General features: G+C 35.2%; 1 protein-coding gene across 3 annotated transcripts in view; it reads left to right on the top strand.

Annotated features, from left to right (window-relative positions):
- UBE2Q2 (ubiquitin conjugating enzyme E2 Q2) overlaps positions 1-14,179 on the top strand; it is a 64,652-nt gene that overhangs the window by 21,721 nt on the left and 28,752 nt on the right. For all 3 annotated transcript variants that reach the window (XR_007453885.1, XM_049613919.1, XM_049613918.1), the window contains 5 exons: positions 2,236-2,292; positions 5,833-5,973; positions 8,873-8,957; positions 10,376-10,436; positions 11,197-11,287. Coding sequence is in view for 2 of the 3 variants with exons in the window: in XM_049613919.1 (XP_049469876.1) it covers positions 2,236-2,292; positions 5,833-5,973; positions 8,873-8,957; positions 10,376-10,436; positions 11,197-11,287 (435 nt within the window). In the remaining variant the exon portion in view is untranslated. The remainder of the gene's footprint in view (positions 1-2,235; positions 2,293-5,832; positions 5,974-8,872; positions 8,958-10,375; positions 10,437-11,196; positions 11,288-14,179) is intronic.

Raw genomic sequence — 14,179 nt, 5'->3', positions numbered from 1 at the left:
TATTGAAAAAAAAATAAAAGCAATAGTGCTACCATGTTCATTCTTCTCTATATTCGTGGGACACCTGTGCAAGCATTTTTCTGGGCACATACTTAGAAGTTGGATTACTGGGACATGAGGGTCAATTTCTTCTTAAGAGTTCTTTAGAAAAAATTTTTTAACATTCTTAGGTGGCTTTTGGACTATTTTTAGTTTTTCTCTGGTCAGAGAATATGGCTTCCCAGCTGAATTATCAACAATTGCCTCAACTTAACCATTGGTGTGATTATGTCTTTGCTTATTGCCGTTTCTTGTATTCCATGGTTGCTTCCCACCTCCAAAAATATATCCCTGAATCATGTCCTCTGTTTTTATTTCTAGAAAGGATTTCTGGGAATGTATATGGAGAGTGTTCCTTGAATACTCAGTATCTGTTTTTATTATTTATTCAACACCTACCTATCTGACTCTGTGTAAAGTACTCTACATAGGTGCTGAGAATACAGAGATGAAAGAAACACAGGAATCGTGCCTGTCCTGATGGAACTACATACACAATTCTAAGTTCATAATTGAGTGTCTTCTAGGTTCTTTACACTTTTATCTTCCAGGATTTATTGCTGCAGGTGAAAATCCTGATGCCTGATTCTTCTTTTTCTATAATTTTTCTTTTTGGACATTGGTAGGTGTTTTTTGTTTTTTTTTAACTGTGAAGTACAGAATTTTACTTTTCAATATTCCTTTGGGGCATTCACAGCCACTTCATATCTGAGGTCTTTCTTTAGCTTGACAGCCTTTGTCTCTTATTTCTTTCCCTCAGTCTTACAGATGAATATTAATTCTCTGTATTCCTATCTCCCATTTCCCTTAACTCTTCTTTTTCTGTACCCCTTCCTCTCCCATCCCCTGTATCCTTTTTCTCCATTGTTCTAAAGCAGTGTCACAACTTGGTCACCTTGTTCATCTTTTTTTTTTCTTTTTTTTCTTTTCCTGATAGAATCTTTTTGATTTCCTAGAATTGCCTTTTCCTTTGCACAGAAATTTTTTTATATTTTGTGGATGTAATACCTTCTCAAGTATTGCTAAAGATTCCAATTAGATTTTTTTGTTTTATTTTCTTCATTAATAATGCTTCAGGTCACCTGTTCTGTTTGTTCAACTTGGTGCTTCCCCCCCCCCCCCCCAGATTGCTGGTTTTCTTCAAATATCTGGCAATACTTGGCTGTCTGCATAGATGAGGCATACCATTGATCATTGTCAATGGTTGATGTGACTGTCCTCCGCAATTGTCACTCTTCTCTGCTATGGCCTCCTCCCCCGCTGACTTGTACACCTATGCTCTGCCTATGACATGGGAATGGGGAGGTTCTGGCAGGCAGACTTTTCAACTCCTCTGAGTAAAAGGAAAAGGTGATTTTGCTGCTGTGTTGAGTTATGTTTTTTAAAATGTGCCTTTCTCTCTGGCTCTGATACCCACACTTAAGAGGCCATCAAGTTAGGCCTCTTAAACAATAAATTTGTTCCAGCTGTAGTTGGAACAAATACAGCAAGTATTTCTGGAAAGAAAGAAAAATCGTCCTAACTTTATCCACTGTATTGTAGACAACTGTGCTCTGGTTTAGAAAAGTTGTCTTTTTGAGCTCTGCCAAAACTAGTTATGAAGGTCCTTCCTTAAACCCCATCAGGTTCCTTGTGAATGAGTGGCAAATTGTGTCTTGTAGACAAGTATTCTGTGATAAATGACATGTAAAAAAGAAAAGTGGCTCTATAATAAAATGGTGATCATTTTATAATTTTTAGTTTTGTGAAAGGTCGACTTCTTTATAACTAACACATTTGACCTTTTAAAATATAAGTTAAAAAGGTAGCTGTTTTAAGGAAACCAAAGTTTGGGATATTTATTTTAAGTGGAAGAAGTCAGTAGCTTTAACCTTATGTACATAGCCATATGAGTAAAATGTTTTCTTTAGAATGTTTCAGAATTTTCTGAAGTTTTGCTTTATAATTGACTAATTGCCTTTGTTTATTCCCAAAGCATCTATTAAGTTGAATTGTTCAAAATTTGTTTCTTTTTAAAAAACTGATAAATATTATTTGTCACATCAAACCTGGATTTAAAAGTAAATGTTCAACTTTAATGAGTTCTTTTAGTGGAATTCTAGTGACAGATGAATGATAGCTTGTCCCTAAAGTCTTCTAATGTACTCAGTGTGTGCTTATTCTGTGTAGCCCTAGCAAATTCTTTTTCCTTTTCAGAATGGGACAACAGAAGAAGTAACTTCAGAAGAAGAGGAAGAAGAAGAGATGGCTGAAGTAGGTGTTTTATCTAAAAAATCACATTTTATAAATACTAAATCTTCATTTTTGAACATTTTTAATAATTCTCTAATCTCCTTTATAAGCCTTTGTTAATGTGGAATAATGCAAAGCACATGGTATTTGAAATTGAGTGTAATTTCTAAAGTCAGCTTTTAGCTTTAATTAATGATAACACTTTAATGGTTTTAAGCAAATCACTTATCTGATGTCTTTGGATTTGATTTCCTAACAAATAAAAGCTCTTATTAACATTTAGCATTAAAATAATATTTGTGTTTAATAGTAATCAATACTTAACCTGTACTTGGTTATTTTTAGGAAGAGGAACTATTAAGTTTTAAAAATTCTGAATTTATGGGGGTCTACGTGGCTCAGTCAGTTAAGCATCCGACTTTGGCTCAGGTCATGATCTCCACAGCTTGTGAGTTCGATCCCCATATTGGGCTCGCTGCTTTCAGCCTGTCCACGCAGAACCCAATTCAGATCCTCTGCCCCCTCTATCTGCCCCTCTCCCGCTTGCACTCTCCCCCAAAATAAATATTATAGAAAAAAAAATTCTGAATTTGAGCGTTTGAGAACATTTCAGGGACTATTCACTAGAAGTAGTAAAGCTACCTCCTGTTGAAAAATCATCTAAGAATTTCGTAGGGCAAATTCTAAGACTTTGACTTTAGACCAGTTTAATTGCCACTCATGGATACAATTTTAGAGGTTTTCCAGCTCTGAGGCTTTGTGTTTAAATGCAGACTTCAGAGTGGAGATCTAGGTTTCTACATTGACCACATAAAAGGTATTTGAGTTCCACAGTCTTGATTTTAAAATATCTTTTCCATTTTGGATCTTAGAGTTAATTCAAGTTACTACCTTCTTTTCTTGATTTGGAAAATCTTAAATGTAAAATACACTTCTTAGAATGCCTTAAAACTAAAGAAGTAGTTGTGGGTTTGTTTTGTCAGTGTGGGAGCAAAATAATCCTTAATGTCTAATTTGTAATTTGTGTGACTTTTTAGGGATAGAGTTAAATGTTAAAAGCATTTAATGTTTTTAAGCCTTTTCCATGGGTTCAGTGTACAATGAAGTAGACATTCAAAAGTTTATGTACTTTTCATTTTTCCCTTCAAAATGATATAAAGAAGGGACAGCAGCATTTAGGGAAAGAAATCTAGAAAGACAGGAGCCTGGACTTCAAAGATGTCAGATTAAGATAGGTGAATAGAAGATAATCTAGGTAACTAAAATAATATGGTAAAAAGTCCCAAGCAGCCTTGGGCGTGGTGTGTTAGGTGCATTGAAGCTGTCTTTTTGGGAGATTAAGATTGATGTGTTGGAGTCATGGAAGGAAAGCAAGGTTGACTAGCAAAGCAGATGGCTTAAAAGTCTTGAATTGGAAACAAATATGTTTATCTTTGGTGTGACTATTGAGAAAAAGGCCTTACACAGAAAAAGGTGTGCTGAGAACATTGTTCTATAAAGATAATCCACACAGAACAGAATTCATCATTAATACTCAAGTGGAGAAGATTTATGGATAGGAATGTGGCTGAGTTTTGAAGTTTTAGGAGGAGATACAGACTAAGGACATTTGTGAGAACTCTGAAGAAAATAAGTGTGGGATGGAACAAAGGTGTAAACCTTTCATGGGGAGGGAGCTCTATGAAACATGGAGTCATGGACAGGGTCTGAATAAGAAAGGAATATAATAATAGGGGTTGAAGAGATGAGAGTCTAAGAAAAAGACCGCCGAGTCTGGATGGAGGTGATCTTTAGTCTGGTCTACAAATCACAATGAGTTAGTTTGGTTAAAAAATGGCGATAGTGGGGCACCTGGGTGTCATAGTTGGTTAAGTGTCAGACTCTTAATTTCCACTTAGGTCATGATCTCACGGTTTGTGGGTTTTGAGCCCCAAGCCCAAGCCCCGAGTCGGGCCTCGGGCTGACAATGTGGACAGCACCTGCTTGGGATTCTCTCTCTCTCTGCCTCTCCCCAGCATTTATGCACTCTTTCTTCATCCCCCCCAAAATAAATAAACTTAAAAAAAATGGAGATAGTAAGTATCAACTACTCCTTTAGAGATTTTGATGATTGAAGTAGAGAAGATAATAGAAAAAGGTTACGATTTTAAAAGTTCTGCATAGATTTAAGAATAGATGATATGGGAAAGGAGGGAGGAGAGTGATGTAGTGATCAAAGATGTTAACCAAGGGATATAACACAAATTCTTATCTAACTTTTTCCTAATTACAAAAATCAGTAGGTGCTTACTGTAGAAAACTTGGAAAAGAAGGAAAAGCACTAAATATCTCTAGAAATAACTATTGTTATTTCAGTTATGTCCTAATCTCTTTTTTTCTGTGTTTATTTTAGTATAATTGAGATTTATATTCAGTTTTTCATTTTTTTTTTTAGTTTATTTGAGAGAGAAAGCATGAGCAAGGGAGGGGCAGAGAGAGAATCCCAAGAAGGCTCCGTGCTACAAGCCTGACACCGGGCTTGATCCCACAAACTGTGGGATCGTGACCTGAGCTGAAATCAACAGTTGGGTCGCCTGACTGAGCCAGCCAGGCGCCCCATATATATTCAGTTTTGTGTGCTTTTTGCATTGCGTTATTTTTTCCATTTAGTATGTTTTTTTAACCTAATGTGTTCAAATTATGATTTCAACATAATTGACATAAAATAAAATAATGAACTCTTTGTTTTTCTCACTGAGTCTTCCAAATCTGGTGTGGACTATATACTTAAGGCACATCTCAATTCAGACTGGCCACATTTCAAGTGCTCAGCAGCCACAAGAAACAAGAGACTGCCCTGTTGGACAGCACAGCTCTAACTAGCGTGAGCTGTATGGTCACCCAGGGGTGTCCAGTCCCCCAGCTCACCCCTGGTCTGGAGCAAGGCCAGAGCAGCAGCCAGAAGCAACAGGTGGAGCCTGAGCACAGAACCTGGTACCCACAGTGGCCAGCCTGGCTCATTCACCTTGCCACTGCCCCCACAGAGCCAGGGATTGGTGCACTGCCATCCTCACTGCCCTTTTGTTTCATTATTGATAAAGAAGAAACAATTATGCTATGTTGACATTTTAATGGTCTTATATTTCATGAAATTGAGGTACCTGCTCTGATATTTTTGCACATGCAGTTTTGTGGAGTGGTTTGTAGCTATAAAGTTTAAATAGGCATCTTTATGCCTAAGTCAATGTTCACATTTTAAATTAGTCCCTTATAGTAGATTTCTAGAAGTCGATTACTGGAACAAAGTATAAAAATAAGGTTCTTGATACCTAATGCTAAACTGTTGCAAAAGTTTCTTTTAATAGGAGATTTATTTAGAAAGAGTTATGGCTTTATAAAAGTATTAAATATGCTTAGATTCTAGCTCTGAAAATGTAGGATATAAAAAGATGGAAACTTCTGGATTGAATGTGAAGGTTTTTTTCCCTTTTCCATTCATTTTTTTCTGTTCTTTGTTGAGTCAAGAGTAATTTAACTTTTGGCATAAGCTTCAATAAGCTGATATTTTTCTTATCTTTGTAGGATATAGAAGACTTGGATCACTATGAGATGAAGGAAGAAGAGCCTATTAGTGGAAAAAAGTCAGAGGATGAAGGAATTGAAAAAGAAAATTTGGCAATATTAGAGAAAATTAGGAAGACCCAAAGGCAAGACCATCTCAATGTAAGTGTTTGCAAATATCTAAAATCTATACTTTTGGGATTAAGTAATTATAGGTAATAATATAAAACAGGGCAATTCATTAAGCTACCAGTCTAAGCTACCCTCCTCCACCCTTGCCTGTGTTGTGGATTCAGCCATGTTTTGTTGCCCTAGTGGGTTGTTGTTGTTGAAGTTTCTTATCTGTTGATAGCTCTCTACCATGTTCATCTGCTTTTTACATGTTGGAATTAACCTGCTGTTCACTGTATATACCCACTTTCCAGCCTATTTATACTGCTTCCCCTTCTACCATGAGATCTGTATTTAAATTTAGTGTTTTCTACAAATAGAGTACAATTTAGATTCTTTTCCACAGAGCTTCCATCTGGTCTATCCTGCTCTAACCAAACCAAAAGTTTTTTTTTTTTTTCTTTCTTTTGACTTAACATCTCTTTTATGTGAAGTGGCATGGGGTATGGAGTGAATGAATGCTGAGTTTGGTAATAAACACAGCTGTGTGGCTTCAGTTTCCTCCACTCTAAAATATAGATAATACATACCTTTTGGATGATTACTGAGTAGAATAAATGAGAATGATACATTAAAATACCCAAAGTAGGAAAACATAGGAGAGTCTAGCCATTTGTCTCAACAGTTATTTCTTACTTCTTTGTATTAGAGCTGTTTATCAAACCCAAGACATCTATCTCAGAAGGACCTTTTTCTTAGGCACAGGTTCTCAAAAACAGGGAATGAATTATGTGGGGAAATGCCAAGTATTGTAAGCAGATGAATTACTCGCTCTCCTTCAGTCTTACACTATTAAATTTAATTGGCAAATTTTTATTTTTATTTATTTTTATTTATTTTTTAGAGAGCAAAGAAATTTAGCTCAACTCTTCATTATTTTTTTAAACAGTTTGTGCCATTTAAATTAAGATTACTGTACTTTCTGTATCTTGTGATTGCTTTTAGTTTGTATATTATAATCAAAACAACTACAGATTATTTAATGTTTTCACATGAGAGACACTAAGCTAAGTACTTTAAACTTTATAAACCTTCCCATTCAACCTTTTATAGCCACTTCTAAAATAGTCTTCTTATTCTATGGGTGTGAAACTAGGGTTTAAACCAGTTAAGTAATGTAGGAAATAACTTTGTGAACCTGATTGCTACCCATTCCGCAAGGTGTAGTACAGCCATTAACATTTAAATTTTACATGATCAGTGTATTTTTTTAAACTAAGGTGTTCTAAATGTTTGTCTTATGAGAAGTAGTTGCATTCCTAGTTAGTCTTCGGATAACATATTGGTGCAGTTTCATTTTTAGAGAAATCCCAACATGGAAAAGAACTGAAACTAGTTGCAGGTGAACATGTTATTTCTCAGTTTCTTAATAATGTAAAGTAGACCTTCAGTATAACATTCTTGCTTATAATCAGACTAATGAAACTGTGTTAGTTGATAGTCTAAAATGGTAAGGGCCTTCTAGTATGTTCAAAATTTGCTTCTGACCCAACATTCTTATTAAAATCAAAAAAAGAATGGCCAAAATCAGGAACACTGACAATGCTAAATGCTGAGGAGACTGTGAAGCAACAGGAACTCTCACTCATTGCTGATGGGAATGTAAAATGATACAGCCACTTTTGAAGACAGTCTGGCGGATTCTTATAACACTGAACATAATTTTTACCATACATTCCAGCAGTTTCAGTCTTTGGTATTTACCCAAATGAATTGAAGACTTCTGTCCAGACAAAAACCTCAATACTGGATGTTTATAGCAGCTTTATTCATAATTGCCAAAACTTGGAAGCAACTAGGATATCCTTCAGTAGGTTAATGGATAAACCGTGGTACATCCAGACAATATGAAATATTATTCCCTGCTAAAAAAAAAAAGAAATGAGTTGTCAAACCATGAAAAGACATGGAGAGTTTTTAAATCCATATTACTAAGTGAAAGAAGCCAATCTGATGAAAAGGCTGCATAACTGTATGTTTCCAACTGTGTGATATTTTGGAAAAGGCAACACTGTGGAGACCATAAAAAAGATCAGTGCTTGCCAGAGGTGGGGTGGAGAGATAAATAGGCAAAGCGCAGAGGATTTTTAAGGGCAATGAAAATACTGTGATACTGTAGTGATGGATATGTGGTGTTATACATTTTCCAAACCTATATAGTATACAACACCAGAAGTGAACCTTCAGGTAAATTATGGATTTTGATGATATTGATGTGTCCATGGATTCATCAATTTAAGAAATGTACCTTCTGGGGGTGCCTGGGTGGCTCAGTCAGGTGAGTGTCCGGCTTTTGATTTCGGCTCAGGTCATGATCTCATGGTTGTGAGACTGAGCCCTGTGTCAGCATCTGCACTCGCAGCGCAGAGTTTGCTTGATATTCTCTCTCTCCCTCTTTCTCTCTCTCTCAAAATAAATAAACTTAAAAAAATATATACCTTCTGGTGAGGGAAATTGATAATAAGGGAGACTATGCATTGTGGGGGCAGTTACATGGGAAATCTCTGGACCTTTCTTTAAAGTTTGCTGTGATCCTAAAAGTGCTCTAAAAAATAAAATCTTAAAAAAAATTAATATTTTAAAAAATCAATAGAATTTGAAATAGGTTTATACTGACTTCTAGGCTACTGCAGGAGCCATGGTGATCTAGACAGGTTGGTTAGACTTTTTTTTTTTTTTTAAATCATAAATGAGCCAGACTTGTCCCCCAATTTTATATTCCTGTTGAAACTTTATAATCCTCAATTTAATTAAGCTTCTTTGAGTTTTTAAAATGTTGAGTTGTGATCTATTTTTATAAATCTCATTGTAAACTTTCAGGCTTATATACCTGAAATCTTCAGTTATTGGACTCTGTAGATCCTGGTAAACAGCAGTTTTTCTGTTTCAGGGTGCAGTATCTGGGTCTGTGCAAGCTTCAGATAGGCTAATGAAAGAGCTCAGGGACATATACAGATCACAGAGTTATAAAGCAGGTAAGGACCCCTGGGTGTCTGCTCCGTTGTCCTTATGCTGTTTTTAAGTTTCAAATAGTAAACTTCAGTTCTCATAATATAACTGGACAGGCACAGAAATGGTTATGAACTTTATTTTAGGGATTTTAAATGCAGATTTAATCAAGTTATCAAAAGATGTGGAAGGTAGAATAAGAGGAGTTTACTTGTTCAGATTTTTGAAAATTGTTTTTATGGATACCTCAAAAATTTTTTTGTCTTCTTGCTAACAAGGATTAATTCATAGATGATTTTTATCTTCTAGGAATATTACAAGTAATATCTGCTTTGGAAAGTAAACAAGAAACTATTATATGAACAAAGAACTATTGCCAAGTTGATTTTTATGAATTTTTGTTCCTTTTTTTTTTTTTTTTTTAACCACATAATCAACTTTTATTGTAGAGGTTGTTATGGCATACCTTTAAAAGAATAGGTGATTTTGGTTTGGTTTTGTTTTTGGCCTTTTTTCCCCCTTCATTTCAAAGTTTGAGTGTTCTTTCTTACAGAATAAGACTTAAATACTGTGGAACCTCTCCACTTGAAATAAGATTCCCCTGTGTTGTTATTGAGATTCTAACAATATTAAATAAGGGAAAGAGCCAACCTTATAATATGTTTGAAAAAGTAGCTTTGTGATCCATTCAGAAATTCTTAGAGTGATCAAATCTAAATCATTAGAGCTTACATAAAAACAAAAAACAAGCAAAAAAAATTTCTGCTTTAGAATCCAAGGTAAGCAGAACTTGCTTTGGAGTTACTAGAAGTTCTGGCATCCTGTTTTTCTTCCGATATGTCTAAAAGTTTATCTGTAGAAACCTGATCAAGTATAGTTAAATATTTGAATATGGGTTTATTTTTAAATGTTAAATAATTACTTGTTTGCTACAGCATTGTTTGTAGTAGCAAATTAAAAATTAATAATCAGATATAGGGTGGAATTGGTTAAATTATGGTATATCCATGAAACAAATTTCTATAGTTATTTAAAGATTGACAGTAGACTTCTTACATACTAAGTTGGAAAGATGCCCCAGAAAGTTGAAGAAAGTTTATAAAACTATATAGAGGGATTTCATTTTTATAGAAATAATTGCATGTGTATAGAAGAAGAATCTTAAAGTACACATGATTTTTGCATAGTTTTCCCCCTCCTATTCACAGTTAATGGTAAACAGTTTCTCAGCTCATTAAAGAATCCTCTTCATTGATGGCTTTAATTATCTATTGAGAGTATAAGATACTCAGCTCAATGGCAAAATACTTACAATATAGCTTAGTTATTCTATGTTTTAGTAGCAAAATTTCTAGATTTTGATGGTTATTTAGTGTATTCATTTATACCGAAGTCATATGTATAAGATCAAATAGAGTAATTTACATGGCCTATATCTTTACAGGGATTTATTCAGTGGAACTCATAAATGACAGTTTATATGACTGGCATGTTAAACTGCAGAAGTAAGTGACTCTTATATGCTAACCCAGTCTTCGTAATGATAGACTTTCACAATGGAGACTTTTTCCCCCTTAATTTGATAACCTCTAAAATATGGTTTTTACTTAGAATTTTAGGCTGTGTTTCTGTAGAACTAGTTCTCAGGTTGTTAAAATGAGCTGTTTCTTAGGCTTAAATAAGTAAAGTGAGAAAGAGGAAGGAGAAGAAGGACTAGCTATGGGATAAAGTGTTTCATGGAGTTAGATAATTGGGAACTATAGAAACAAAAGTGAATTTAATAACCTGATTGACTGTGATATCCAGTTTGTATTTGAAATGAGGAATTTGAGTAGGCCCTAATGTGTAGAAACAGTTGTAGACAAATTTAGATTTTGTTAGTGATTTCAGTTTTTCTGGTCTTGTCCATGGTAATTTTCTTTCCTTGAATCCCTTGGCTAATAATAATACAATTTTAGAGAAGCAGATTATTTTTTTTTGAGTTCTTAAGGAAATTTATGTACATATGACTTTCCTTTAGAATGACTGCTAACTTGGAATCCCCTTATGGGAATGGATTTAGAATACTGTGATCTTTTTGGACATTTAATCTCAAGGAGTTGAAAGCTATTGCAGTTTATTTTTCCAGGGACCATAGAGCAAGTTTATGTTTGAAACTTACCCTAGGGGTTCTGTTTAGCTCTTGAACTGGTTCATTTTTGTGGTTAGTAAGAAAAAATCTTTGGACTTTTTATTTTAATTGGTTTTTTGTTATGTAATTCTTAGGGTCGACCCTGATAGTCCTTTGCACAGTGATCTTCAGATCTTAAAAGAAAAAGAAGGCATAGAATATATTTTGCTTAACTTCTCTTTTAAGGTAAGAAAATTTTAAGGGGACTCGATATACTTCTAATGGAAATGTATATTTTTATAATTGCTTTGGGAAAACACGTAGGGATTATTTGGTAACATAGAAGGTATTCATTCCTTGTGGCTCAGGAATTCTCATGTATATACCCTGCGAGAGACGAGCACTTAGGTACTCAAATTGTTCAGAGCAGTGTTGTTTATAATAGCCCCAAACAGAAAATAACCCAAGTGTCTGTTTCAGTAGAATGGAAAACTGTGGTATTCATATAAAAAGGAATAGAGCTATGTGCAAAACGATGGGTGAACCTTAAACACAATGTTCAGCAAAAGAAGCCAGACCCCAAAACAAGTCTTGTACAATTTCGTTTATATTGGGCTCAAAAATAGGTAAAACTAAATTGCTTAGGGCATGCCTTCTCAGTGGAGACAGTATCCCCACCAATGGGGTGAAAACTGGTTCCTTGGAGTGAAAAAAATCTTAGATATACACTGGTCTGTGGCCTTTTAAGGGGCCATATTATATAAACTGTTAACACAGTATATCTGTGGTGGGGGATAGATTCAGAAAAAAAAAATTCTAAAAAGCCTTTTTGGTGGAGCAGAAATTAAAAGAAGGTTGAATAATGCAGATTTATGGATTCAAACTTAGGTAATTACTATCAAGAAAAGCAAAGATGTGATTACCATACAGTTGAGGATAGGGAGTAAATCTAGGTGAGAGGGATGGAGTTGTAAGCTGAAAGAGACATCTGGGGACTTCCTGGATACTGGCTCTAGTCTGTTTTTTGACCAGGGCTGTGGTTACATGGATGCCTATTTTATAATATATTACAGCATACTTTTATATGTTACATACTTTCTGAATTTATGTGTTATATTTAATACCTTTTCTTTAAATGGTAAGAATAAAGGGTAAAGAATAGCAATAGAATTTAGATAAAATGTAATGATTTAATATGGATAAATAAGTGTAGTAGTTTTAAATCTTTCGTTTCAAAAAAACCCTAGGAAATATATTTCTAAGGAGCTATATTTGAATTATATAGAGCTTCTATTTGCTGTGTTCTTTTAAATTCGGAAAGAAATTTACAGACATATATTTTTTCCATTTCAGTTAGGTAGACTTCAGTGCATTAGGGCTATAGAGGGGCTATAGAAGGCTTGAGGACATGGAAGCATCTAAAATATAATTCCTGCAAGAGCCTGCAGTCTTCCTAGGGAGAAATCTGTGATGAAGGCTGTACTGCTTTGGAGACCATGATGAAGAGTCTGGGATCTTAACCTTTAGACAGTAAAGAACCAGTCAGTACAGGTTTTTAGGTAGGGGCATGATTGATCTGTTAGGCTTTTTATTATTATTATTTTAAACAGTTATCATGTCTTCAGCATCAGATAGGGTTTGGATTGGAGAGAGTAGATACCTGGGAGACTAGTTGGGACTTTAATTTTAATCTGGGCAAGGGGTAATGAAGGATGATGGTGGTAGGAATAGGTGAGAGTAGAGGGATAATGAGGGGTTTTGAAGGAAGAAGCAAAGATCTGAAAGAATATACTTGCAAAAAGTAATTTTTTTTGAAAACTTTTTACGTAGCTTTTGTGTGTTATATTTTGGGGGATATATCTTCATTTATGATTGAACTTTCTTCAAATAACTCAAATTCTATATTTTCCCTCAATTTTGTTATTATAGAAACTTTTATGATTGTCGATTGGGTTGTCTTCTAGAGAGTGAATCTGGTATATATTTACTGAAGTTGCTAATGACTGTATTTTTACTGATTCATAAGGTGAAAAAATAAACCAGGACAGTAGCATTTTTTTTCTTTCAATTTTTAAAAATGTTTATTTTTGAGAGAGAGAGAGAGAGAGAGATCATGACCTGAGCCAAAGTCAGATGCTTAACCGACTGAGCCATGCAGGTACCCCCCTTTTTAAAAAATTCTGTATGTTGGGGCGCCTGGGTGGCGCAGTCGGTTGGGCGTCCGACTTCAGCCAGGTCACGATCTCGCGGTCTGTGAGTTCGAGCCCCGCGTCAGGCTCTGGGCTGATGGCTCGGAGCCTGGAGCCTGTTTCCGATTCTGTGTCTCCCTCTCTCTCTGCCCCTCCCCCGTTCATGCTCTGTCTCTCTCTGTCCCAAAAATTAAAAAAAATAAAAAAAAAAAAAACGTTGAAAAAAAAAATTAAAAAAAAAAAAAATTCTGTATGCAAAATGTTTTAACCTGAACAATCTATAAACAATCGTATTAAATCATATGCCCAGGTGTCCAACACCAAGCTTAAGAAATAGAATCTTATAGGGGCACTAGGATGGCTCAGTTGGTTAAGTGTTGACTTTGGCTCATGGTTCATGAGTTCGAGCCCGCCCTGCCCTCATCCTGCTCTCTGCTGTCAATGCAGAGCCTACTTCAGATCCTCTGTTTCCCTTTCTCTCTGCCCCTCCCCTGCTGGCTCCTGTGCGCGTGCGCTCTCTCTCCCAAAAATAAAAGCATTTAAAAAAAAAAAAGAAAGAAAACCTTATACCTGAAACTAATGTAAGTTATGTCAATTATGTTAAAAAAAAAATTCAGGTCTATGTCTTTTCTTCTTCTTCTTAAGCAGTATCTTTTGAAGGTCCTCTGTGTGTTCTTTCCTTCTCACTTCCTCCTGGAGAGGTGTTTTTAAGGGAATATGAAATCTTGACCACTAAACTGAAAGATTTGTGGCTGTACTTAATGCTTTCATGGTATTTTCCTGCTCTAGGTAGAACTTAAGGGAGGGGACAATCTGGGAGGTAAATGGCTGAAATTTGTTGGATTTGTCTTTCTGGACCATGGCTCTTGATACCAGAAACAAGGGCCTTGTGAGGCCTGGAATCTTTTCTTTTCTTTTCTTTTCTTTTCTTTTCTTTTCTTTTCTTTTC

This window comes from Panthera uncia (genome assembly GCF_023721935.1).
Source record: "Panthera uncia isolate 11264 chromosome B3 unlocalized genomic scaffold, Puncia_PCG_1.0 HiC_scaffold_1, whole genome shotgun sequence".
NCBI lineage: Eukaryota > Metazoa > Chordata > Mammalia > Carnivora > Felidae > Panthera > Panthera uncia.
The sequence above is the reverse complement of the archived record's forward strand: the minus strand, read 5'-3'. Positions and strand labels throughout refer to the sequence as shown.